Raw genomic sequence first — 26,863 nt, forward strand, 5'->3', positions numbered from 1 at the left:
GGACAGCTTTATTTCCTGCCAGTTGTAACTTCCTCCCTCATCAGACTGGATCATAATTTGGTCACATTCACAATAAGACGGAATCTGGCAGCATAATTAAATATCTGGTATTCAGAGATTATATGAAGGTTAATCTACGAAAACTGAGTGATAATCTGACTAAATTCAACATCCTCTTCCAACCTGATGACTCTGCTTCATATGTGGAATCCTTTAGTGCCAAATTCTATGCACTGCGTTATTCATACTTAAATTATAAGGGCTAAAAACTTCATAGCAATGCATGGCTAAGCTTCTAAAGATCCTCATGGATCCTAGATCCATGAACCTATGAATGTGTGCTGCTTATCCAGGTTTCAGCCCTCTCTCATGAGCCTATTAATAGTGGAGAAACTGGCAAATATTGAATTTGACATTAAGTAGAATCTAGGAAAGAATGTTACCACAGCTTCCCTGTAGCCCTTTGTAGGTGTGACTTTACTGATGCTATAATTAAGGTGCAAAGGTCAGACATATGCTTCTGCAAAGTAACACTTGTCTGGATTTTTTTTTTAAGTAAGAACTTATGCAGCCCATCTTCGATGCCCCTTCCAGGGTGATGTACTTCTTGATCAAGTCTCTTAGGACCTGGTTGAGTATCTCCAAAAGAGGAGACAGGTGTTGAACACAGTGAAAGTTCTCTGTGTTGCTCACCAGATACCATCATCTTCTAGTTCATCTCAGCCCACCAGAAAGAAGAAAGCCCTTATAAAACGAGGAAGGCCCTAAAAAAATCATGCTATCTTTCTACCCTGGTCTGTGATTGACAAGTCTCTAAGGAGGATCATCCAATGGCCCAGCTATTCAATTCTCTGACTGTCTCATAGGACTGTCTGTAGGAAGCCATTTGTATAAGTTTACATTGATTTGGAGAGCAATCATCATAGAAATATGCGTTCCAAACTTGGTCCCATATTTCAACATTGTAAAGATGCCGTGTTCCACCAGAGAGGGCTTCAGACAGGGAGGAGAATTTCTCTCCAAATCTCATACAGTTTCCCTATACTCTACTCTACTCTGAAAGGGGACTGCAGTGCTTGTTCCTACTTCAAAAGGAAGACAGAGGGTTCTGCTCCTGCCTTTGCCATTCTTTCCATCCCAGCCCATCCCATTACGGACCTTAGTGTATCTCAAATTCTGGCCAACAAGCATTTCAGGTGTGTCACATTTTTGATGGTAGATCTCTAAGAGGTTATGTCTTTGCTGCCTGTAGGATGCTTAGATGATGTCCCTGTGTATGATGGGTGCATTTCGGCATCATTCTTTAGCATCACACAGGAGGGGTTATTTTTTTATACTAGAGGCAGGCATCACTTTTAATAGAAAATGCTTCGACTCCTTTGCCCATAGAGTATTTACTTACCAGGGTGTTGACCATGATGGCAGAAACCTAGCAGGAGAGAAGCCTTCAAGTGTTCTCTAGCCTGGTTAACTGGCTGCTGACGGCCCTGTCAAGATACAGTTTGGTAGTATTATTGTGTTGTGACCGTTGGCCCTGGGGGCCTATATTACGTGGAGGAAGATCTTTCTTCACTTTCTTTGTAGCAGAATTAGATATGTATTAGTATCCATGTTTCATGTCCTTGGAGAAAGCTCCCTTGTCATGGCAAACTCGTTGAAGATAACACAACCAAAGACCCAGACTCAGGCCACACCATACACCTCTTGTGCTTCATGACAGACATCATTTTGGTACCTATGAATTTTGTATTTCTATTTGTACACCCGTGATCCTGTGATGGCAACCCATGTAGCAGACTGAGAGGTGCCATTGCCTGCAAAGTCATCACACCCTCTTGGACTATCTTTTCACATTTAACCCTTGTCATCATCCTCTAGAATGGTGAAATATTCCCACCAGCTTCACCGTGGGCCTGTTTTTCTTGCATCAAAACCCATCAAAGTTCTGTTGAAGGCTAGGCAATAGTGCAGCACGTGAGTAAACAGGCAGTGCATCTGTAGCAGTGGGCAACAGAATGGGTCATCAAACGGACAAGTTTTCCTTTTCATGAAAATAAATGTGCAAGTGAACTCCATGAACTGCATATTCAGACTTCTCCTGGATATGAGGATATTGGAATTCTATTCTATTCTATTCAGAAACTTCCAGGAGTGGGGAATCCCAGCCATCAGCCTGCTTGCTACAGAGAAAACTAGGTAAGGGATAGTTGGTAAGTGAATATCTTTTCTCCCGTGGCAGTGAAGATTGCAGTTATTCTTTTCCCTTTCATCTATAATAAGTAGAATTCTTCAAGAAGGTCTATCTCTGAATAACAAATGATGCCAAAGCCATGGTCTTAAACTCAATGCTAAGAAATGCATAGTTGTACCCTTTGAGAAATCAAGTATCCTGGCTAATTACCATGTTGATAGTACACCCCTAAGAGTCGACAAAGTGGTCAGGGATCTGGGTACGCATGTAGACAGTAGCCTTACCTTCAACCACCATGTGGCCACAGTGATGAGGAAGCCCTTGTACGTTGCACAACTTATAAGTAAGGGCATGGCATCTAGGTCCAAATAGGTCATTATCCCACTGTACTTCTCCCTTATGTGTCCTAGAGACTGCTCCTCCTATGGAACAGGATCTTCATCCATGTGAAGCTGAGTTTGTCTGTTACTCAGTTTAAGCACAACCTAAACAAATGGATGGGGAATAGGAAATTTACACGGGACTTGGCACCCATGTCCCTTATGGACAGAGGTAGCTTATAAATGCCTGTCCCTCAATGTCCTATTTGGATGCAGAACATCATTATTCTTTCAGGAAACTTGGCTAGGCTTAGAAAAGCTCCCCAGATCATTAGCCTGTTAGTCTAGTAACAGTCTGTGACTCTATGAATCTATGAATTTCAAACTAAAGACAAGACAGACAAAGGCTCATCTTTACTGCCACACAATAGCTTTAGAAGTGTGTGGTTTCAGACTGTCAGGTCCCTGATATTGAGAAAAACAACCTAGTACAAGCCTAGAAATTCACCCTGATGGGTGCAACATTTGTTACCACCTCAGGGCCTGATTTCTGACTTACCTCCCGTACTCTTACTTGGCTTTCAGCAGCATTTTCAGGGGCAATTTTAAGCTGTCTGGAAGCATTCATTTATTAAATATTTCCTGTTGAGGAAGACATTCTCCATTTGGGTAAGAAGTTTGAAATAAAGGCTGGCTATTTTCCAGGATAACAGCAGCCATGTTGCCCTTCCTCAGTAAGTCCTAAATGAATGAGGTTTCAACTTGTTGACTTTTAATTCACTAATGTTCAACTCTGTGATTAGCGTTTCTCTGACAGTAAGGTTTCTGTTTACAGACTAACAGTGATATGTTGTGTTTACTTTTTTTCTCTTGTTTTTGGCTGTGTTTGATTGTGGAGTTAGTTTATTTAAGTAAGGGTGGCAGTGGAAAGGCAGATGGGTTTACTTTTTACAACTTTTTCGTTAGGCTGACGCTTTGACCAAATGTTTTTCATCCATTTATAGCATCAACCCCCTTGAAAGTCATAAAACGAAGATATCTATCATAATGGGTTCTTGATAAGAAGGGGACTGTAGTCAGACCTTATCTAGTTTGATGACTAGGCAACAAAAAAAAAATAGACCAGGGAGAATAAGTGGTTGTTGTCTATGTGGACTTCATCAAGGCCTATGACTTAGTCCCAAACAGGCACCTGATAGAATGACTGAATGGAATGAGGACAGGATGATGACTGAGAAACTTGATTGCTATACATTCGGAGGGTAGGACACAGAGGGCTGTGGTAGGAGGGACAGTTGCCAGGCATAAGTAAAGTGGAGTACTGCAGGGATCAAACCTATGTCTAGTGCTCTTCAGTGTAATTGTTTCAGGCAGATATGATGACTGAATAGATGTGGCAGTGGAAAATAGTGGGAAGAGTCTAAGGAAGGCTTTGAAAATGGTGGCCTGATGGGCAGAAAGGTGGTAGCTGTAGTTCAGTGCAGACCAGTGTAAAGTACAGTAATTGGGCCACAGCAACTATGTTGTAAACTATCTGCTGTGAGAAGTGAAATTGATGAGAACAGGACAGGAAGAAGATCTAGGGTGTTAACTGCACCTTATCTTAGGCCACTAGGAGCAATGTGAAAGGGTAGTATCAGCAGCAAACAGAATACTGAGGTGTATCCCAAGGAAAACAGACTCCAAAAAGATCAGTAATGCTTTCATTATACCAAGCACAGGCTGATCTATCCTTGGCTATTATTTGTAGTTCTAGAGGCCATTCAAAGAATAGGTTCTCAGGCTGCTGGAAAGAGTGTAGAGGAAATCCATCAGAAAGGTCCATGGGATGAAGGGAAAGGCTTTGGCCAGAGACTAGAGAAATGAGCTGTTCTCACATATGAGACCATATGAGACAGTGGGGACATGATAGGGTTTCTGAAGATCATGCTAGGAAACTATGGGGTTATCGTCCTGAACAGAGACAACAGAAGGGCACGATTAGCAGATCTGGGGCACTCACTGCACCCTGGAGCTGTGAATGTAGTTCATGGATATAATTGTTGACTTCTGGAGTTGACTGCAAGAATGGGTGGTGGAAGAAGAACCCAGCTACACATTCAAGAGAACAGAGGAAAAAAGACTGACAGGGAAGAGAAGGGCAGAAATTTAAAAACATATGGCAGACTAGATAGATAGGCTTCCTGCCTTCTTTTGCCATCAAGCAAATGTACTGTGGTTCCTTAAGGGGATTCTGCATCTCTTCCCACCTTTGAAGGACTCCTTCTCCTTCAAGTTTCATGATTGATTGACTTGCCCACACTCAATTTGAACCTACTGGCCTAAATAGTATTCAAGTTCATCTAGTGGGAAATGCTTTCCCTGGTGATTGTCACCTGTAGTTGCAGATCTCAAAATCCAATTATTTTTGGGAAACATAGATGGTCTTCCACCTGAGGAGTGCAGTGCCTAAGCAGGCTCTCCTAGGCTGGTGCATGACTCTGTGGAGTTATCTGAGGGACAGCACCCTTGGTTCCAAACTCAAAATGAAAAAAAAAAACACCCAAAGTGCATATACCCTCTTTTGGTTAACCCACAATTTTGTGGCATTTGAATTGTCAGTAAATCACTCCCATTTTTCTTTCCAGGGGACATTAAACATGGGGGGGGGGTCTTTTCACACCATAGACATGTACATCCAGCCTAGGTTTTACTACAAAAAGATGCACAAGATCAGAAAGATAGACCAATAGACCAGCTGCTCATTTACTTTGATCCAAGGAGAAGAGGGCTTACAGGTGTTATACTGCTTCCAAGTGAGCTGCTAACTGCATTGTGTTTTACCATCTGGTGAAAAATCTTTCTAAGTGCAGTGCTGACTGTGTTGTGTTTCACCAACAGATGGTAAAACTTTGGCTGGAAGATTCTGCTTTTGCTTGCTATCTAGCAAGGATTTCTTTCTTCCATTGTTTGTTTCATGAATACCTCCCTTGTGAACATTTGTGTCACAGCCACTTTGTCACTGATTCACACTTTCGCCACCATTATTGTTTGGGTTATGACTGCTGGAGTTGGGCTTGTTTTATCATTTTTGTTATAAGAGTAAGCCTTGTGAACCATTGCCTTTTGGCCTTTCACTGGTTCTGGCTTCACAGGAGCAGGTATGGTCTTACAATTTGTGACCCTTCTCAACATTTATCCACTGTTGAACTCCTCTTCCTCCTGTATTGAATGTAATGCATTTGTACTTAAACCATTTCATTTTATCTGTTTGGGAGGCTTCAGCAGTGAATACTGACATCAGCTCAGTTTTTCTGTGGATAGCTTCTCCACCCAATAGCAGCCAATGAGGTTCTCTGCAAGTCAAGTTATGTCCATATATCCTTGTATGCTGGTGTTGTTGCTTCCTGTCTTATATTTTACTCTGGCTGAGTGGATAAGGAGGGAATTTGAACTGAGGAGTGAAGAGCCTAGGCAGGTTTTTCTAGGCTGGTGCTTGACTGCATGGAGTTATCTGAGAGAAAGCATTCTTGGCTCCAAGCACAAAATGAAAAGGAAAAAAATACTCAAAAAAGTACAAACTACTGAGTAGAAAATCACAATGGTTTACCCAGTGTAGAAATCTCCCTCCCAGATAGGATCTTATTGCCAGTACATGTCTGCATTTTCCATTTCCATTGACTCCTGTATGTTGCCTGTTTTTTGCATAGCCAAGTGGTTAGTATCCTCATAAATGAATAATGTCACTTCTGATTCACTATCCCAGATATGACCATTTTATACATATTACTTCATTATTCTCACATATGATTCATCTTAGCAACTTTTCCCTCTATCTCCAGTGATATTACATAAAGAAGACTCATTTTTTTCCAGATTCCACTACCTCTCCTGTCTTTCTCTGTCTTATTTACACCCCAGTCTTCCTGTAACTCCATTTTTTCCTCTTATCAAGTGGAGAGTATAAGTCCCACCGCTACATCCTGATAGTAATAATTTAGCTGTGCTTCCTGTTTATCAGAACCTGCCTACTTCTACAATATTTAGGAGGTCCTTCATGTACAGTACCTATCCCTCTTTGGTGTGAATGCAGCTCACAGACACCCATACTCCTGTTCTGTAGTGTTGTCCTAGGAAGTGATAAATGCTGTGCAATCTCTTAGTTCTTGCCTTGCTATGAAAAAAACTAAGAGAACATCTTTAAACGTGATGCAGTACTAATTTCTTCTGAAGTCATGTGGTTGAACTTTGACCATCTCCACAGTTTCTCATGATAAATCAGTCACTGTGGATGTGAAGTTTTTATTTAAATGTATTTATTTAAATTTGTTTACTGGGGTGGAACACTAATCAAACATTGACTGATTACAGGCTCAGCACGGAGTTAGCACAGGAAGGTACAGACATCCTGATATATCCTACGTAGCCATCAAATGTGAAGCAATTATAACATGTTAGTAGATGTAAGACACCATAGCTATAGCTATAGCTAACTTTCTCAGAATGGGTGTACATCAAATTCATATAATTATTACTAGAATAACAGGACTAAAGTCTTATACATGAAATGTATTTCTTTTGTTTTTGAGCATGTCATAACTTCTTATGGCTCAGGCTACAGTTCTCCCAGGAAAAAAGTGACTGAAGAGCAACATTATATGCTCTTAAAAATTTCTAATATCTTTGATAATCTTTATTGATATTTAAATTATGTGTTCCTGTTTAGTGCAAGTGTTAATTTGTAATATATGGCATTGGAACATGGCATGTGTGCTTTAGCATGTTTTAATACTAACAAATTTTTTAATACAAAGACAATAGTGGACAAATGAATTATAACACTGTACTTAACTCCTGCTAACTTGTGCTTGCTTCATATTGAAATGCAGGGTTCTGATGAATGGGTTTTTGTAGAAAAAGAAAACACTAGGCTAGAAGAACTAGTTTTAGATGAAATAAAGATGGGAAAAGAATTCAGGGATGAAGATGCTTGTGGACGACATTTTGAAATGCATAAATTCATAGTTTCTCCAGTAACAGAAAATGCAGAGCAGCAAAGCTATTCTGAAACCTCTAAAGATGATTCTGGGCATGAACTGTACACACTTACAGAAGCAAACCTAAAGATACATACTGAAGACAAATCAGACGAGAAGGAAAAAGATGATTTGACCTGCAGCAAGCCTGAGACCGATTCAGAGGAGGAAAAACATAAAGCAAAATTTGTTGTTGAAGAAGAGAACACAGATGCTGGACATCAAGAGTTTGTCAGGGATTCTTCTGTGAAATCAGTTGTTTCCCTGATGATAAATACAGAACAGGAAGAACTCTATGAAGAAATTATGGATGAGACAGAGTCAGCAGCATCAGTTAATATTAATGAAAGGAAAAAGAGCAAGTCTTTGGATCCCACTGTGCAACGCGACAAGATAAAGGCTGAATTGCCTGGCAGAGAAGCAGATGCTTCCTTGAATGACACTGTAGAAGAAACAAAGTTATACTCCTCATCAGAAAAAACAGAGCCACATCACATGTTACCTGTGAAAGGTAAAGAGCATTTCCAAGTAGTCAGCGAGCATTTACAAACTGAAGAAACCACTTTATACACTTCTAGTGTTAAGGAAATACACTGTGTTATGATAGAAGAGGATTTTGTACAACGTACAGATGTACGCGAGGAGGCCTCTGAAGAAAAAAAGGTGGAACTGGAATTAAAGAAGATAGAAGCTACACTAGGAACAAAGAGAATGGAAATGAGTGCCGAAACATCAGACAAATCGAAGTCGCATTCCAGAGAGATGATGTCTTGTTTTCCAAAGGACAAGGAAGATGAGTTTAAACAAGGGTTTTCAGGTGCTGGTAGAGAAGAAGATATGGAGGATCCTACAGCAGTGAAGAAAGATGAAACTGAACTATTGCTCCTTGAAGCAAAAAATGCAGAACAGTTATCGCCAGACACAATATTTAATAAAAAGCATGATCTATTGAAGGCTGAAGGTCAGGAAGGATCACCTAGAGTTACTGCCAAAGGTGAAAGTGAGGCCTCTGTTCAAAAATGCACAACTTTAGTTCGAGACACAGAGAGGAAAAACTATGGTACATGCTTTCCTGCTGCATACACAGAACACAAATCTAATTTCAGTATTGTAGGCAAATATTCTGACCGTTCTCTGTTTAAAGAAACCAAAATAATTATATTAGGACCTTCCAGAGATGAAGATTTTCTGGTTCCGTATCCCAGAGGGCAGAAAAAAACTGAATCAGCTGTTCATGAGTCAGATGCTCGAATACAAAAGCCATTGGACCAAAAAGAAAAAGATTCTTTAGAGTTGTCCATTGCAGAAGTAAAGGCAGACATCACCAGACATAAACTTCTAGATGGCAGTGATAATGAACAAACAGCACCTCATTTTACAGAAGATGATACACACAAAGGTATGTCAGAACACCCAACAGAACATCAGGGCATTTCTGCAATCCAGAGAAAAGAAACTAGGGTTGAGACAGGAAAATATGTAGGAAAACTCAGCACAGAATATCTTTGCAGAGACTCAAAGGTACAGTCTTTACCAGGAAAACAAGCAGAGGACAAAGACAAAGGTACTGAAGGTAATTATGGCTGTACAAGGCTTATATCCATATCAAATGAGGAGGAAACTAATGTATATCCTTCTGATGAAAAAGCAGTGCAATCCTCACAACAGGAAAGTATTCATACAAAGAGTGGCAACACTGGCTGTGTCTTACAAGATTCTAAGGCAGGCTATTTAGAGATGAGTTCTTCTTCTGCAGCCCATGATGACAAATACTCAAAGCATTCAGCGCTGAAAGGTGACTTGGCCATTGGTGAACTAGCTAAACAATCTTCATTGATATTTGCTGAAGAAATGAGTGGGAAGAGAGTTGAAAAGGATACAAACAATGTCCAAGTAGTGAGCAAAATAAAGCTGCCATCCAGTTCTGGCAATGGTTCAACACCTCAGCTTAAAGAAAAAGTGGAACTTCAGAAAAGCAGTGATCCTGAGGAACACCCTCCCACATTAAAATCTGCAAAAGATTTGGGAAAATCATACTTGCATAGCAAAGATACTAGATGCTTTGCAGCAATGAAATTGTCACCAGAACTGTCAAAAGTAATAAGCAGGAAAGAAGATTCCCAAGGGGCAGTGCACAAGAAAAGCCACGAAAAGAAAGAGCTACAAGCCGCTGCACATTCCTCATCTGATGCTGAGGTAGCAACAGTAGTGGTAATTTTTCAAATGAGCTGCCACATCGGAAAAAATCATAGCATGTGTATTTTTTCAGATGGCACTACACTTTTGTCATTTATAAGTGTTTGCAGCACTTCTGAGTGTTACTCATTGCTACATGCCCATCTGTTGAATAATTAGATCACCTACTTCCATTATGAATTTTGAAGGCGTGCAGCAATCAGTGTACATGATACAACAGAACCAGCCTAAGGTTGGAGCACGGTCAGCAATGACTACCATTTCCAAAAAGTGGAATATCAGAGCTTGATCCAAACTTAGCAGCAGCAGCATTACTATCATGCTTTAGCTTTTCCCTTGCTTGCATTGTTCCTGCTTGTGATAGTTCCATATTCCTTTGTGCAGGCTGATGGCACTTGCATTCATTTTTGGCTGATCCCTAGGAAAGCTTGATGCTGTTGCCTGTGATGTTAACTTTCACTCTGCACAAATATCAGTTCCTTTAGTGCACCTTCAGACTAATGCTTTTTCTCTGTTCAGAATAAACCTGCTATTCAAGAGGCACATTTAGAAGAGCAGGATCTTCCACGGTTACCCCAAAAGTCTACCCACAAAGAAGAGACTTTAATGGACGTTGAGATCCTGGCTTCTACCCAGGTGTCAAGTTCTTTTATAACATAATATAAGCATATGTCAATGTTCTGCTTTAATGTAGTAATGGACATTCTGAAGCAATAAAATTGAGAGTAGCTTTCGTGTTTGATGTTACTGCTCAGTTTCCTTTAACTAGTTATTTGTCTAAATATGATATGGAACTTATTTTGATATTTAAATGACTCTCTATGTGAACGTATAAATGCACAGTACAAAACAACAGAAAAAGTCCTTGCAGACAGGTCAGAGAAATGGGCAACAATCCTACAGACATTATTTTGCATGCATTACTTCAATGTTTTTTTCTATGTAAGATTTATTGGTTATTTCCTTGTTTATTTTTCCAAGAAAACTAAAAGTGTTGAATGCTACACACTCCTTATTTGGTTTTAGATACCTTCATATTTCAAACAGGTACCATTGACTGGTATGTAATTACCTTTATGTGACTAAATTAACCACTATATGCAGCTTAACATTGTTGTGGTGAAGATTTTATATTTTTGTGATATTTTTATCACATATACTTTTTACTCTTGAGCAACTTTTTTGATGTAGTCATGTAGATGGCAAACATAAAATGGTGCATCACTGACTTTTCTTTCCTCTTTTCATCACCAATGTTGTATCTTGTTCAGAAAATTGAAGGGATGGAATTTTCTGAAAGGGACAAATCTAAGTTCCAACATGAAGGTGAAGATGATACCGATGAGCATGACAAAGACATGGCATATCTTAAGGATACCCATTTAGCTATAGAACGTAAATGTTCTAGCATAACCGTAAGTTCTACATCCAGTTTAGAAGCAGAGGTGGACTTCACAGTTATAGGGGACTACCATTACAGCATTGCTATGGAGGACTTTTCGAAAGGCTTATCAGAGCTGGATAGAAGTACAGACAAAGCAGAAAAGGAGACCGTGCCAGAAAATGGTCACTCTGCAGCACTGGCATTTGAAAGACCAGCCACTGTTCAAGAAATGGAAGATGGACACCAAGAAAGCTTTGGCAGCCATATTGTAAAGCAGAATGAAAGAAAAACATCTTCTGAGGTACCAGATTTTCTAGAAACCATTCTTTCAGTGTCGTCCCCTTGTGTTGTGCCCTTCGTGCTGTTTGACATTGCATGAACAACTCACCCTTGTAATTCCTGTTTAGTGCAAGTTTTAACATGCTGAATAACTTCTACCATCTGTACTTTTGGATTAGCACTCTTTGTATGAAAACATTTTTTGCATGAATCCACATCACTCAGGAACATGCTGTCTGTGTATCAGAAAATAATGGGATCACGTAATATGTTTTTTCCTTCTGGCTTTTTTTTTTTACTGCTTAGAGATGCATCAACTTGCCATGACCTCCTTAAGCAAAGTTTTCTCTCTTTTAAGTACTGCATGGAAATAAATATGACCCTATGAGGAAATGGTGGTTCTGTATGCCACACAGTAGCTGTATCATAGTCTGGAGTACTTTAGTGGACTGCATGTTGGTAATCCAAAGAATGCTTGTTCCTCATACCAATTTAAGGTGATCAGGATCTAAACCAGGACTTCACAATCAGATTTTTTATGTCCGTATTTAGTTATTTTTTGATTACTGTAAGATCAAAGTTGGTTTGCAGTCATAACCTCCAAATGCTGTCAAAATGTACAGCAGTTGATTTTAATCATTTAGCAAACCTTCTTTAGTTGATAACATAATTGCTTTTTTACAGAATCGTATATTACTTTATTGTCACAGCCTCGGATGACTTTAGCAATTCATGTTTCAAATCACTGTTAAACACTGTATACAAAGTTCTGACATCAAGTTGTTTACAGTATACTTTTCCACTTGATGCAGAAGAGCAGGTTTCAAGCAGATCATCTGATACACTTTCATAATTTTGCCTGTACTACATCCATACTTTTCTGGGATACCCACAGTAACATCTTGATACCTTTGTCAAGAAGGCAAGTGAGTAAGTGGGTAGGTGAGATGTATCAGTAGTATGAAAAGGAGGTGTGGATTGCAAGAGAGGAAGACAGAAGGCGCAAGTTAATATGAGATGAAGAAAGTGGGGACTGTTGGGAGAAGGAAAGTTGAGAAACAGAGAAAATGTTACAAAAGATCAAGTTAAGGAGAGGCAGCTTAACTGGAAGAAAGATAAAAGGGGACAATTAGGATTACTGGTAAGTCTGCAGGGGGATAACCAGTGTCAACCGGACAGTTTATCAGAAATGTTATTACATATGTATGTAATAAGAATGCAATGTAATCTGTATTTTATTTAATACACAACACACTGATGAAAAAAGGAGTATAAAACCTACTATTAAAAATGTGGATGAGTAGCTCTTGTCATTGCTTGGTCTAGGGATTCGAATTTATACATTCTACATGCTAATGATCCCAGTAATAAGTATGCTTTTAAGTGGAAAATATAAGTGTTTTTCATTCACAAATGCTGCACCTCTTACTGTCATATGTTTTAGTTTCCCTGTTCTCTAGCTTGCTGTGCAGCTGCCATCAGAAATATTTCTGGTAATGATCACATTAAATCCAGATGCTCCAACACTCACAAATTCCCCCAATGCCAGAGTCAGCAAATCCAATATATTGAGGTATAGTTTGCTAAATTTCGAACCTCATTTTCTATACAGGGCACAGCCTTACGTGTTGCATTGTAGCTGTGTACTCCTAATTTAATTAGACTTTAAGATCCTGTATGGTGTACCCAAGGGGACTGTCCTTCATATTTGCTGCATTTGGCACACTGAATCAGCATTTTGTCCGGTAGTCTGCTTCTGCCATTTGAACTTGGTTATGGATAGGACATTAATCACGCAAAGCACAACTGTCTATTTAAAGATCGTATGGAAAGGTTGTAATAAAGTTAGGCATTTACCATAGTGATACATATGCAAGAGTAGGTCCATCCTTCATAATAATAGGACTAAGGATGACAGGCACTCGGACTAAAAGACAAGAAGACGTTTCCTGGGCTCTCAAGCACCTTCCTCTATCCCATACTGCACAGTGCTGCCAAGCCTGTCCAGATCTTTGCTGTGAAATGCAAAGATATCTAAGACTTTGAATAACAGGAGAAAGCAGAAACTCTAGACTAAGACAGTGGTGGGGGAGAGTAGATAGATATGTTATGGAGAATGGACTTGCACTTACAGATCTGTCATTAAGGTAAGTTTGTACCTTTTGTATCTGGTCAGAGGAGGTCCATCTTCCACAACAGCAGGCAGAGTCCCAAACAAATCCAGTTTCATGGTCCTTATCCTCCTTGCCCTTGCTACATTTGCTCCAAAGGAATTTCTTGACCTGGAAATCATATTTAGCTTATAATAGCTTGCCGAAGTGTTGAGAATGGCCCAAGTAGATTCTGCATAGATGTTACCCAGAGCTATGTTACAGAAAAAGCCTGTGACAGTTGAAAGTGCTTCAGATGAATAAATCTTTGGTGGTGTAGCGAAATGATTATTATATTTATTATGGCAAATCTGCATACAATCAGCACCCATCTTGCTGTTTAGAAATTTTCTGTGCAAGCTTTCTTTTAAAAAAGAAATATATATATATATATATATATATATATATATATATATATATATATATCTTATAAGTGGTGCAACAGGTAACACACTTGCCTTTGGTGCAGAAGACTTGGGTTCTATTTCCACACCAGGTAGATTGATAACTGACACTAGTACAGCATAAGGGGGATGCTACATTTTGGACTGTGCTGTCCTTTGGATGGGACATTAAACTGTGGCCCCATTTGCTTGAGTTGGTGGTAGCTCAGGTGGATGTAAAAATTCCCACGGCAAATATTGAAAAGAGCAGGAGTTCTTTATTACTAAACATCAAATCATATTAACATTAATTACAGTATTTACATATTATACATTATTTACAGTTATATAATTTTAACTCATACACTTTGCTGTCTAATTACATTTTTGATACCTTCCAATTACTCTTTTTTTAAGCATTCACTCTTCCCCCAGCCTTACTTCCATAACCAAAAATTGTATCTTCTTTAATATTTCCAACAATTCCCATTTTCCAATAAATTTTATTTCATTCATTCTTTCATTCCAAATAGTCCATATAATATAGAACATTTTTATCAGTTTTCGTAAAGTCTTTTTGCAATTTATTACCATAGTATCCATATTCTGAAATATCTATATTTAAATATTTTATTAATTTCATTCCTTCCACAAGCCTATTTTCACATAATTTGCCACACAATTCCTGTACTCTTTTACAATATAAGAAAACGTGCTGCAGTTTCAATTTCACCATAATAATTTTTTATCGATAACTTCTATAAAAAATCCCTACATTCATAATATTTATTACACCATCCAGATCTCACTCGTTTGGGTTTCTCATTCTATATAATTGCCTCATTTGATATATACAATAGTATTTATTCATTATATTTATATACTGTTCCTTCCTGTTTTTTTTTTCAGTATTGTTTACATTTATTTTCCATAGTAAGATCTTATCTTGCTACACATTTATTTCCTCATTACCATGTCCTTTCTGTCTTTTCAACATACTTATTCCTTCCCATATTCACTTGTATTTTCTCTGTTACACTTATCAAATATGTATTACCTTCTTTTAACCATGTCAGTACCTTAAATAAATGTAATGATGGTGCATGTACAATTAGATTAACTAATTCTAATTATACTTCTCCTTTCTTGACATAGGATACTCCTCTTTTCACTCGGTTTAATCTTGATCCCCATCAGCGCTGACTTCTTTTTCATACTTTGCAGGCATCATAAATACACTTGCTAAATATGCATTTTTCGTAATGAGAGAGTTAATTAAATATACTTTTTCTTATACATCAAGTTATATGTCCTCCATAACATACAAATATTTCTCACGTTTTGTACTACATTATTCCATTGTTGTGTCCTATACCAATTAATCACAGATTGTATACCTAATATCTCTATTACTTCATTATTAAACTGAATGCCTTCTGTTTTATCCATTGTTTCCATACCTTTATGGCTGTTCTATGTATACACATACCCAAACCTTTTAAGTACTTATTTAGCAGCTTAATCCCTTCTTCCATCAATTCCTTATTTTTTAGTCTTTAAAATTATGTCATCTGCATAAGGAAACATTGCTGGTAATTACATTCCCTTTAAGGATCTATATCTTTCTATCTTTAAAACTGTATTTATTTTATGCACTACTGAGTACATAATCAATGCATATAGAATGCTACTTGCTGGAAATCCCTGCCTAATACCACTTGTTATATGTATTTCGTGACTTAACCGTCCATTCACTAGAACTTTTACTTTATTATTTCATACTCTATAACAAATAATTTTTTACTGTTTTATCACATATTATATTGTCTCAATATGTCCCATAAAATTTCATGTTGTATTTTATCAAATGCCTTACTCATATCACCTATTAATTTTAACTTCCACATTTCCTATTTATTATATCATCTATAGTTTCTGTCATTATAATCAACATTTCTTGACTTCCTTTCCCCTTTTCCAAATATTGTTTCTTCAAGTAAATTGTTTGCTTTGTTTTGTAATACTTTCTCTATTATTTTCATAAATATTTTATAATTTGCATTATATATCCTGTCCTTATATCTTACTTTTTCTTTCTTCCATATCCATTTCATTACATCAACATATATTCCTACATCAACACATATTCCTTTTTTCCTTAGGCGTTTCTCCAACCATTCCTTTAAAACCTCCAGAAAATACTTGTTTTACCAATCACTCATATCTTTAAACATATAATATTCAGTTCCCTCCAGTCCTGTCACTGATTTATTAATTGCTTCTCTTAGCATGCCCTTCATTTCTGCTACAGTTATTTTTATTTCTAACTATTCATTATCTTCCTTAGTTAATTTTTTTTTCTCCCCAATTTTATTTTTCTTCTATTTTCTTCTTCTGAATGTTTTCTCTATATAATATTTTCCATTATTTCTTGTTGTGTTTTAACATATTCTCCTTTTCATTACTTAATTATGTTGCTGTTCTCTTATTTTCATTTACTGTCTTATTTAAATATAAAGCAACCCCTTCCTTTTTTCCCTTTTACAAAATATATTTGTTTAAAGTACATTTTTTTGCATTTTCTCTTGATTCCTCTCATATATTGTCTTCCCTATAAAAAAAAGTTCTGTTATGTTCTACTACATCTTTAAACAACTCCTGACTTAGTTCTCTGTATTGTTGTTTCCTCCCTTTCTTCTCAGACTTTGTCATTCCAAAAAAAAACTCTGTTGTATTTTTCTTTAAAAACTATCCACCACCAAGTCCAGTCTTTATCAAATACTCTCATACTTGCATGATCTTTCCATAATCGATTAAGCCTTTCTCTGCCTTCTTCATTTAATTCATTATCATTTAACCTTTTGATACCTTTACCTATCTGCATATGTCCTTCAAGGATGCATCTGCAGTCATAACAAATGGGTTGTCCTGTCGTCAGGCAGCCCTTCGGTCGGCCGGATTCCAAAGTCTGGGTCTGGCCTCGGCTGGTGTCGCACTTCACCCGACGTCATCTCTGCTGGTCTTCGGGTATAAAGGCATCAGCCGACGCCATTTTCCTCAGTCTTTCTTGCCGCGTGGCGCCCGAAGCAGAAGCTGTTCGCAAGTGCCGGTCGGTCAGATCCAGAGATTACTACTACCGAATACTACTTCGAAGACTTCTAAAAAGCTAAGTACCCCGTTGGGGACTCTTTCTTGCCTCAGCCAATTTCAGAAAAAGTAAATAACTGTTTAACTTGTGGGAAACAAATACCTCATAAAGATTTCCACTCTTACTGCTTACCTTGTTTAGGCCCAGACCACGACGTAGCAGCCTGTTTAGCCTGTGCTTCCTTCAACCGACAAACGCTTAGGCATCGGTCGGAGTTTGCTGAACAGTTTTTCGGCTCAGATTTTGCGTACATTATGCCGTCGGATCCTCCGACTACTCAAATTGTTAAAAAACACAAAGAAAAAGACCGACACTCGCGGTCCGCGGTTTCGGCCGAAACCACGGTTAAGCAAACCGCGAGTGTCTCGGTTTCAGCCGAAACCGAGCAAACGGGTCAATCTTCAGCCGAATCCATGACTACTACCGAGGCCCCTGCTACCCTAGTTGAATCGGCCTCTGAAGTTTTGCCTACTAATGTGGTTCCTATAGAATTATCAGACACCATCCCTTTGGATGTCTCTACCCCAGCACGTGGTGCTGCTAGGCCTCCTGCAGCCATGTCTATTAAGGCCTTTGCCAGGGCTAAAGCAGCCAAAACTGCTAAATCAGTGCCTGTTAAGCCCCCCTCACACAGGCCCAGTTCCAGTTCTCAAATGCTTACTCTGGCAGAGGATCTCATCTCTTTAATAAGGGGATCCCAATCTCACCCAGACAGGGCCTCTCAGCCTCCAGAAAAGAGACCTAGAGCAGAGCCCCCAGAGCCAGTGTCCTCAGATGATTCTTCTGATGATTCAGACATTACAGACCATCCAGAGGTTCCTTTTTCTACTTATGAAGATTCCGATGCTGAAGGATCTATTCCATCTGCCTCTCCACCAGAGTAATTTTCCTTTGGGGAAACCTTACATGCCATGAGAGAGCAATTCCAATGGCAGGGACAAGATTTCTCAGATTCAAGAAAAAGGCTTAGGACCTTTCTACACTTACCGCAACATAGGCCCTTAGCTATACCTCCAGTTCTGCCTGTTGTGGATGATGCATTTAATGATGTTTGCACTGCTCCTGATACTTTACCTCCAGCCCCTGCCAAACCAGATAGGTTTTACAGGGTACCGGACACTCATCACCACCTATACAAGGCCCCACTTGCAGATCCTGAGACTATCTCCCAGGGGCCTAAGGCAGTAGCCGACCTCAGCAAAAACCCTCTCCCTTCTGAAAGGGAATCCAGGTCCTTAGAGAGATGGGGTAAAAAGTTTACACCTCTGCTACTCTCTCAGCTAGAGCTTTGAACTGTCAGTTTCATATGATCCAATACCAAGAGTTTATGCTTGATCAGTTAACTAAGAAACTGTCCTCTGATGACTCCTTAGATAAGAAATATGTTTTAGAAATGGTGAATAACATTCAGCAGGTTAGTAACCATTCTTTAAAATGTGGCTATGATGCACTGGAGGCTTCATTTAGATCAGCCATGACTGGCACAGTTATAAGAAGGCATGCATGGTTGAAAGAACAGGTCTTGCCGGATCATGTTAAAGCAAAGCTGTTAGATGCTCCTATGGATAAGGCCAGTCTATTTGGTTCTCCTGCTCAGCAAGTAATGAAGAAAATGGAAGAGAAGGCAAAATCTGTACAAACAGTTAAAGATTTCTTACAGGTTCAGCCCCCAAGGTTTAGCAGGAACTGGCCTTCCAAAAATTGGTCCTTTCCAGACTCCTCTAAACCTCAGAGAGGCAGGAATAGACGTTCCAGAGGCAGAAATCAGTCCAGAGGAGGTGCCTACAGAGGACGCCAGTGGCAAGGCAATAACCAGCGAGGCACAGACACAACCACTGCCACTGCAACAGGACAATCACAGTGACTTGGCTCTGACACTGCCAACCAGGGAACAAATAGCAGCACCCTTAGGCGGAAAGTTAGCCTTATTTTCAAAGAATTGGCACTATATCACAAAAGACAAGTGGATTTTGCAGACTATAGACCAAGGCTACAGGTTTCACTTCCACACCTTACCAGTAAAAAGAGGAATGCCAAACCTACCTCCAAATCAGAAAACAGAAGCTCTAAAGCAGATAGCTCAATTAACAAAGATGAGAGCTGTGGAAAGAGTACCACCAACAGAACAGGGCAAAGGATTCTACTCCAGACTCTTCCTAGTACCAAGAAAAGAGAAAAGTTGGAGACCTATTCTCGACCTGTCCGCTTTAAACACATTCATCATTGTCCCAAAATTCAAAATGCTGACCCTACAGCAACTTCTTCCCATGCTGGGCAAGGAGTGTTGGCTGGTAACTCTAGATCTCAAGGAGGCATACCTGCACGTCCCCATACGACCAAATTGCAGAAGATACCTCAGATTTCTTGCAGGATCAGAGCATTATCAATTCTCAGCATTGCCCTTTGGCTTATCTACTGCGCCCAGAGTATTCACAAAATGCCTGGCATCAGTAATCGCTCATTGCAGGCTACAGGGAATCCAAATTTATCCATACCTGGACGACTGCCTGATACAAGCGGACAGCAAAAGCAAGCTGACAAAAGACTTACAAAGAGTCATTTGCTTACTACAAGCCCTGGGATACACAGTCAATTTAAAAAAGTCAAGACTAATACCATCCCAAACAAAAACATTCTTGGGTGCAGAATTGGACAAAGTAAAACAGATGGCATTCCTAACTGCAGAAAAACAAGAACAACTCCCTAATTACTTCTTGGCATTAACAAAGCAGAACAAACTAACAGCAAGGAAAGTACTGCAGGCCTTGGGCTTCATGGCATCATGCATAATCCTGGTCCCCCATGCCAGATTGCATATGAGAAAACTACAGTGGTACCTAAAGAATTTATGGTCTCAACACAGGCACAGCTTAGAAACCGAAATACCACTAATCCCATGCCTGAAACAAGAGTTCCTATGGTGGGCTCAAGCATGCCAGTCAAGCAAGCCAAACCATCAAAGAAGGCCATTTGATGATAAGGACAGACAACACCACAGTCATGTGGTACATCAACAAACAGGGAGGCACTCATTCATACCCCCTATGCCGAATGACTCTGGACCTATGGAATATGGCTCTGAGCTACAACATTCAGTTACAGGCAGTATTTGTACTGGGAAAAGAAAACATCCTAGCAGACATGTTAAGCAGAACTACCTCGGATGCTCACGAATGGATGCTACACCCGGACATCTTCAAGGCCATCACACAGAAATGGGGAATGCCACAAATAGACCTATTCGCATCCCCACTCAATCACCAGCTCAAGAAATTCTGCACAAGGACATACCACCCACTTGCATGGAAGGTGGACTCTCTATCCTTCAGTTGGAAAGGCCTGACAGCATATGCATTCCCACCTCTTCCTTTGATGCACAAGATACTACTGAAAATCAAAGAGGAGCGTCCAAGGATAATTCTTATAGCTCCAAATTGGCCAAGACAACACTGGTATCCATTGCTGAGGAGCATGTCACGGGGGAGAACGTGGACACTACCCCTGATGCCTTTGATGTTAACTCAGAACGACTACAACATCATGCATCCAAATCTAAAAACTCTGCAACTAACTGCCTGGAACATTACATAACAGCAACTAACCCAGATTTATCCCAAAGGGTTAAAGACATTATCCTGGAGGCCCGCAGACCTTCTACAAGAAGGAACTATGCAGGGAAATGGAAAAGGTGTGTCATTTGGAGCACTGAAAGAGGAAAAGATGTGTCAAAGATAGATATTGCCAACATCCTGGAGTATTTGGCAGAGCTTCTCCATACAGGCCTGTCCTATTCCTCCATCAAGATACATGCATCAGCTATTTCTGCAGAATACAGCTTCGATCCCCCTGTCTTCTCACATCCTCTACTCAGGCAGTTCCTCAGAGGAATCAAGAATGTAAAACCTCCTAGGAAACCACCATTACCAGCATGGGACTTGAACTTTGTGCTAGAAAAATTGACACTCCCTCCATTCGAACCAGCAGCAACAGCAGATCTTCAACACTTATCCTGGAAAACTGCTTTCCTACTGGCAATTACTTCAGCAAGAAGGGTTTCGGAACTACAGGCCTTAATGGCAGTACAACCCTTCCTAATCTTCCATCAAGATAGAGTATCCATGAGAACTAATCCTACATTTATGCCTAAGGTGGTATCCAGAGTGTCTCTAAACCAGGCAATCCACCTACCTACCTTCTTTCCCAATCCACAGAACAGGGGGGAAAGACTGCTGCATACCTTGGATGTACATAGACAGTTGCGCTACTACCTGGACAGAACCAAGGGCAATAGAAAACTGACCAGCTTCTAGTGGCCTATGCAACAGGAAGGAAGGAAAAGCAATTTCCAAACAGACAATCTCCAAGTGGATAGGAAATTGCATCAGATTCTGTTACTCCTACCATGGAAAGCCAATTCCACAGAACATAAGACCTCACTCTACAAGGGCTACAGCCACTTCCACAGCTTTCTTACGAGGAGTGGCAACCAAGGACATTATTGAGGCGGCTACTTGGACCTCCGTGCATACATTTGCCAAGCATTATAACTTACCTCTATACTCTAGATCCCGAGCAGGGTTTGCCACTGCTGTATTGCAAGGGATCCTAACTACACCATAATTCTTCTTCCTCCTCCCTAGTTTGGCTATGGTATTCTACCCATTTGTTATGACTGCAGATGCATCCTTGAAGGACATAGTACAGTTTTGTACCTACCATAAATGTAGATGTCCGAACAGGATAGCATCTGCAGTCAGGATTACCCACCCTCCTTCCCTCTGTGGTATTCCTAGGGTATTTACCCTCCTAATAGCTAGCTGGGGATCTCTTATGGTGTATTTGTTTGTATATATGTACATACATGCTTATTTTTGTGTTTGCCTACCTTTTTTTGGAAACATTGGCATTTACCCAAAATTTAGTTTTCCAAGAGGGCAACTGGCATCTGGGGCAAGAAACACTGAGGAAAATGGCGTCGGCTGATGCCTTTATACCCGAAGACCAGCAGAGATGACGTCGGGTGAAGTGCGACACCAGCCGAGGCCAGACCCAGACTTTGGAATCCGGCCGACCGAAAGGCTGCCTGACGACAGGACAACCCATTTGTTATGCCTGCAGATGCTATCCTGTTCGGACATCTACATTTATGGTAGGTACAAAACTGTACTATATCCTACTTTTGCTTGGATTTCTGTTCACATTAATAAATCCTCTCACTTTATTCTCTCCTTGCATAATTTTCAAACTTTCTGAAATTAAAAAGTAATCTGTTTCTATCTTTATATTATTTCTTTTGTACGTCCAGTGTTTATTATCTCAGATATATGATTTTCCACATTTTATTGTCTTTGTTATTGTCTTAACATCACTTCTTTCTTTTCTTCTGCATCTTAGGTCACAATTAGTCTCCCACCAATATGATCTCCATGTTTACTAACATAAACCAAAATATTTTTAAACATAACATCTTTCTTTTTTTTGTAACATATGCATACAGTGCAATAACTCTGTATGCCTACCTTTCCCACCTTCCATCTGCAACTATAATTCTATTACCATAGTGCAATCCTAAATGTTTGTTGATTGTCAATATAATATACCTAATCCAGAACGTGTTTTTTTCCCATGTTCCAAATAATCACACCTTCCCATAATCTTTCAGCCTTTAATCTCTCCCCCTTTTTAAATCCCTTTGTCTACCAATATAATAATAATATCCATAGCAAGCATAGAACACCATTCCAAAACACCCAACCTTATTTTAATATTCTTTATACTGTTTACATTTATAGCTAACATTCTCAATTTTTTTTTCATTTGTTGTTACACTTCTGTCCTTTGCCTTTTTATGTTCTCTCATACCTATACTCTTGAATTTTTGTTTTATTTTACCCTTTTCCCAATAGAATTATTTCCCTTAATTACACTCTAGTGTGCATCTTCTTTTTCTTCTTTTGACTCACCAATTCCACAACCCTTTCTTTCTGTTCCCTTTCTCTTTGTTCCCTTTCATGCATTGATTTTTCTTCCTCTGTTTTCTTCCCTTTTCGTTGTTCTTGCTTTCTACTTTGATCTACTTCAGTATTTGTTCTTGTTCATTCCCTTACTCTTGTTCATATTTATCACCATGTCCTCTCTGTTTTCTGTATTTTCATTAGTATCCATCCACAAATGTTCTGTTTGTTTAGACTTTCTACATTTCACATCAGATTTTATTTTCTTCATGTCCTATCTTACCACAAATAAAACATTTTCTTTTATCAAAATTACTGATTAAATTATCATTTTTACCACAAAAAACATGTCTGCGGCTGTCCCCAATATTTGACAGTACCCCTATTTCCATTACCATTTATCATGCTTGGTATGCCTAATTCTTTCATTTTCCATTTTCACTATAACCCCACATTCCCAAACTCCAGTCCATGCACCTCTATTTTTGTAATGTCTGTAACATCTTTACATATAGTCTTTAAAAAGTCATTCAGTCTTTCTTCTTCCACTTCTGTTCGGAACTGTACATAAATTTTCTTTTTTGTCTCTCCATTAAATGCATACATAACATATGCTTTCCAAGCATTACATTTTTTTTTTATTTCATACTGCTCCAAGAATTTTTCCATATACTTTCCGGTCTCAAACAAATGTTGCAAAATGTATCATTATTAATATGTATAAAATCTCTTATCTCCTTGATGTAATTCCCAACGGTCCAATTATATTACCACAAATGTCATACCTCTCAAGTTATTTCTGTTCCTTACTACTTATTCTCACTAAAAAATTCTTCTTGTCATCATCCATCTTCTTCTCTTCTTTCCTTTCTCCTTCTTTCACTGTTTGTGCACATGACCTCTTCTTTCCATGTTACATTCTTCCTTCTCTTTCTCTTGTATTCTGTCCATAATTTTGCCCCACTATACTGCTTTCTGACTTCCCAGTTAACTTTGATGTTCTTCAGGTTTCACTGCTGCAGTCATCACATTTGGGTTATCCCTGCCAGGGCAGCCCTCGGCCGGCCCGAATACCAGAGACTTAATATTTATGCGTCAGTTGCTGTAACCTGAGGACTGACGTCAGGTCATCAGTAGTATAAAGTAAGGCAGCCAACACCATTACATCAGTCTTTTTCTTGCCGTGGAGCCCGAAGCAGAAGCAGTTCGCATGAGTGACGGTCAGTTGCTACCTGAGTTTTCGTTTACTGAATTGAAGTTGAAGTCTTCTAAAGCTGTGTACCCCATTGGGGATCCTTTTTTCTTGCACTAACCAATGTCAGAAAAAGTTAATAATTGTTTCGCCTTTGGAAAACAAATACCACACCGAGACTTCCACTCTTACTGCATCACTTGTTTAGGCCCAGACCACAACGTCCCTCGTTGTCGCTTCTGTGCTTTGTTTAATGCAGAACTATCCCTACTGTAGCCAGATATTTTTGCTTACAGTCCTCGAATTCTGACATGGCTTCGGTAAGCCATCCGACAGCAGATCTTCTGAAAAAACATAAAGACAGAGACAGACTGCACAGGTCCAAACCTACCAGTGATGCTTCCGTTAAGCTAGTCATCAGTTCTCCGGTCCTCAGTGAGGCGCTTTTCCAGCCCCCTGATGCCCGCTTCTGTTAATTCTCAGGCCGCTATTGAGACCCTTTCAGAGTCCGGTATGCCGCAAAACTCTTCTTTGACTAAGGATCCTGCGGTTGTCTCAACCATGGATGGTTCCGGAGCCACCGGCTTTCAAGGAAGTCCTTCATACTACCAAATCTCGACACAAACCGACGTCTTCTTTTGCAACTACCGTTCTTTCTAAAACTACTGAGTTTTTTAGGGCCCGGGTACGAACCACACCCAAGAAACCGACGACCCACTCTCAGGCGCCTGCTACCTTGCCTCAGTCTCAAATGCTTAAAATGGCAGAAGACCTTATCATGCTGATCAGGGGAAGCCAAGCTACCCCCTCCAAAAGGAAAAGAGATCTGTCCCCTGTAGTTCTGTCTGAACAAGAGTCAGATGAATCTGATGCATCTGAATATGAAGACATGCAACCCCTCTCCACTTATGAGGATTCTGATGCAGAGGATTCCATTCCTTCAGCCCCTTCCCTAGAGGATTTTTCCTTTGGGGAAACCCTGTATACCTTAAGGGAGCATTCAGTGGGAGAGTCAGGACTACCCTCAGTCTAAAAAGAGATTCAGAGAATTCCTAGATCTTCCACAACACAGACCTTTGGCCATTCCCCCCAGTCCTAGATGTTGTGGAGGATGTTTTCCTCAAATCCAGCTTAACTCCTGATGCCCTTCCTCCTGCTCCAAGAAACCAGACAAGTACTGTGGAGTCCCTGATTCACACAAATATATTTTTAAAAATCCTGCAGCTGACCCTGAGGTCATTTCTCAGGGGCCAAAAGGAATTAAAGCAACCCCTACTAAGAATCCCACCCCCTCAGACAGGGATTCCCAAGCATTGTACAGATGGGGTAAGAAAGTATACACCTCATCTGCTGTTGATGTCAGGGCACTAAATTGTCAGTTCCATATGCTGAAATTTAAGCAACATACCTTGGAACTCCTTAAACAAAAAATGTCTTCCTTTCCTGCTTGTGCAGAATCTAAGGATTTACAAGAGTTAATGCATTCTGCAAGTCAAGTAACTAGACACACCTTACACTGTGGTTTTGACACCCTAGTAGCTTCTTGCAGGGCAGCAGTCACTGGATCTGTCATTAGATGGGATGCATGGCTTAAGGAACAGCCCCTGCCAGATCATGTCAAATCTAAATTGTTGGATGCCCCCTTGCACAAAGATAACTTATTAGGCAGTAGAGGTTTTAAAAAAGATGGAATAAAAAGCAAAATCTATGCAAACAGTTAAGGATTTCTTGCAGGTGCAGCCCCCTAGGTTCAGCAGGCATTGTCCCTCCAAACACTGGTCCTTTCCTGCTCCCAGTAAACCAGCCCAGCCTAGGCCCTATAGCAGATCCTCCCCCTCCGACAGCAGCCCCAGGGAATGCAGAGATCTAAGCAGTGGACTACCTCCACTTCAAAATCAGGGAGTTCTAAGCCACTCCCTTATGGTAAAAACTCACAATGAGGCTCAAAAGCAAATCCTTTCTGTGCTCTCTATGAGGGCAGTAGAGCATGTTCTTGCAGAACAGATAGGCCAAGGTTTCTCCTCCAGGCTCTTTCTGGTGCCCAGAAAAGAGGGCACCTGGCACCCCATCCTCAATCTATCCATTCTAAACACCTTCCTGTTGATCCCAAAATTCAAAATGCTCACCCTCCAGCAGCTGCTACCCATACTCTCCAAGGACACTTGGCTAGCCACCCTAGATCCAAAAGAGGCCTACCTCTACATTCCTATCAGGGAATCATGCAGGAAATTTCTCCGCTTCATGGCAGAATCTCAACACTTTCAGTTCTCTGTGCTTCCCTTTGGCTTATCTACTGCTCCCAGAGTTTTCACAAAATGTCTGGCTCCGGCCATTGCCTTTTGCAGACAAAGAAATATTCAGATGTACCCATACTTAGATGACTGACTTATTCAAGCAGATAGCCAGGAAAAGCTGCTCAAGCACCTGGCCTTTGTAAAGACCCTGCTAACTTCCCTAGGGTACACAATCAACGAAAATAAATCTAAACAGGTGCCCACCCAAAGGATAATCTTCCTGGCAGCAAGTCTGGACACAGCTTCCCAGATGGCATACCTTACTCCAGGGAAACAAATTTTCCTGGCAACCTACTTCTCTCAGCTAGCCACCAGGCCCCAGCTAACTGCAAGGAAGATCCTGCAAGCTCTGGAGTT

The 26,863-nt window shown here is 40.0% G+C and overlaps 1 protein-coding gene across 1 annotated transcript in view; it reads left to right on the plus strand.

Annotated features, from left to right (window-relative positions):
• Nucleotides 1-26,863, plus strand: part of EPB41L1 (erythrocyte membrane protein band 4.1 like 1) — a gene marked incomplete in the record, with an annotated part of 2,183,009 nt that overhangs the window by 1,912,090 nt on the left and 244,056 nt on the right. The window contains 3 exon segments of the mRNA XM_044090111.1: nt 7,380-9,722; nt 10,242-10,358; nt 10,994-11,407. Coding sequence (XP_043946046.1) covers nt 7,380-9,722; nt 10,242-10,358; nt 10,994-11,407 — 2,874 coding nt within the window.

The sequence above is a fragment of the Protopterus annectens genome, chromosome 12.part0, assembly GCF_019279795.1.
Source record: "Protopterus annectens isolate FY-2018-M chromosome 12.part0, PAN1.0, whole genome shotgun sequence".
Taxonomy (NCBI): Eukaryota; Metazoa; Chordata; order Ceratodontiformes; family Protopteridae; genus Protopterus; species Protopterus annectens.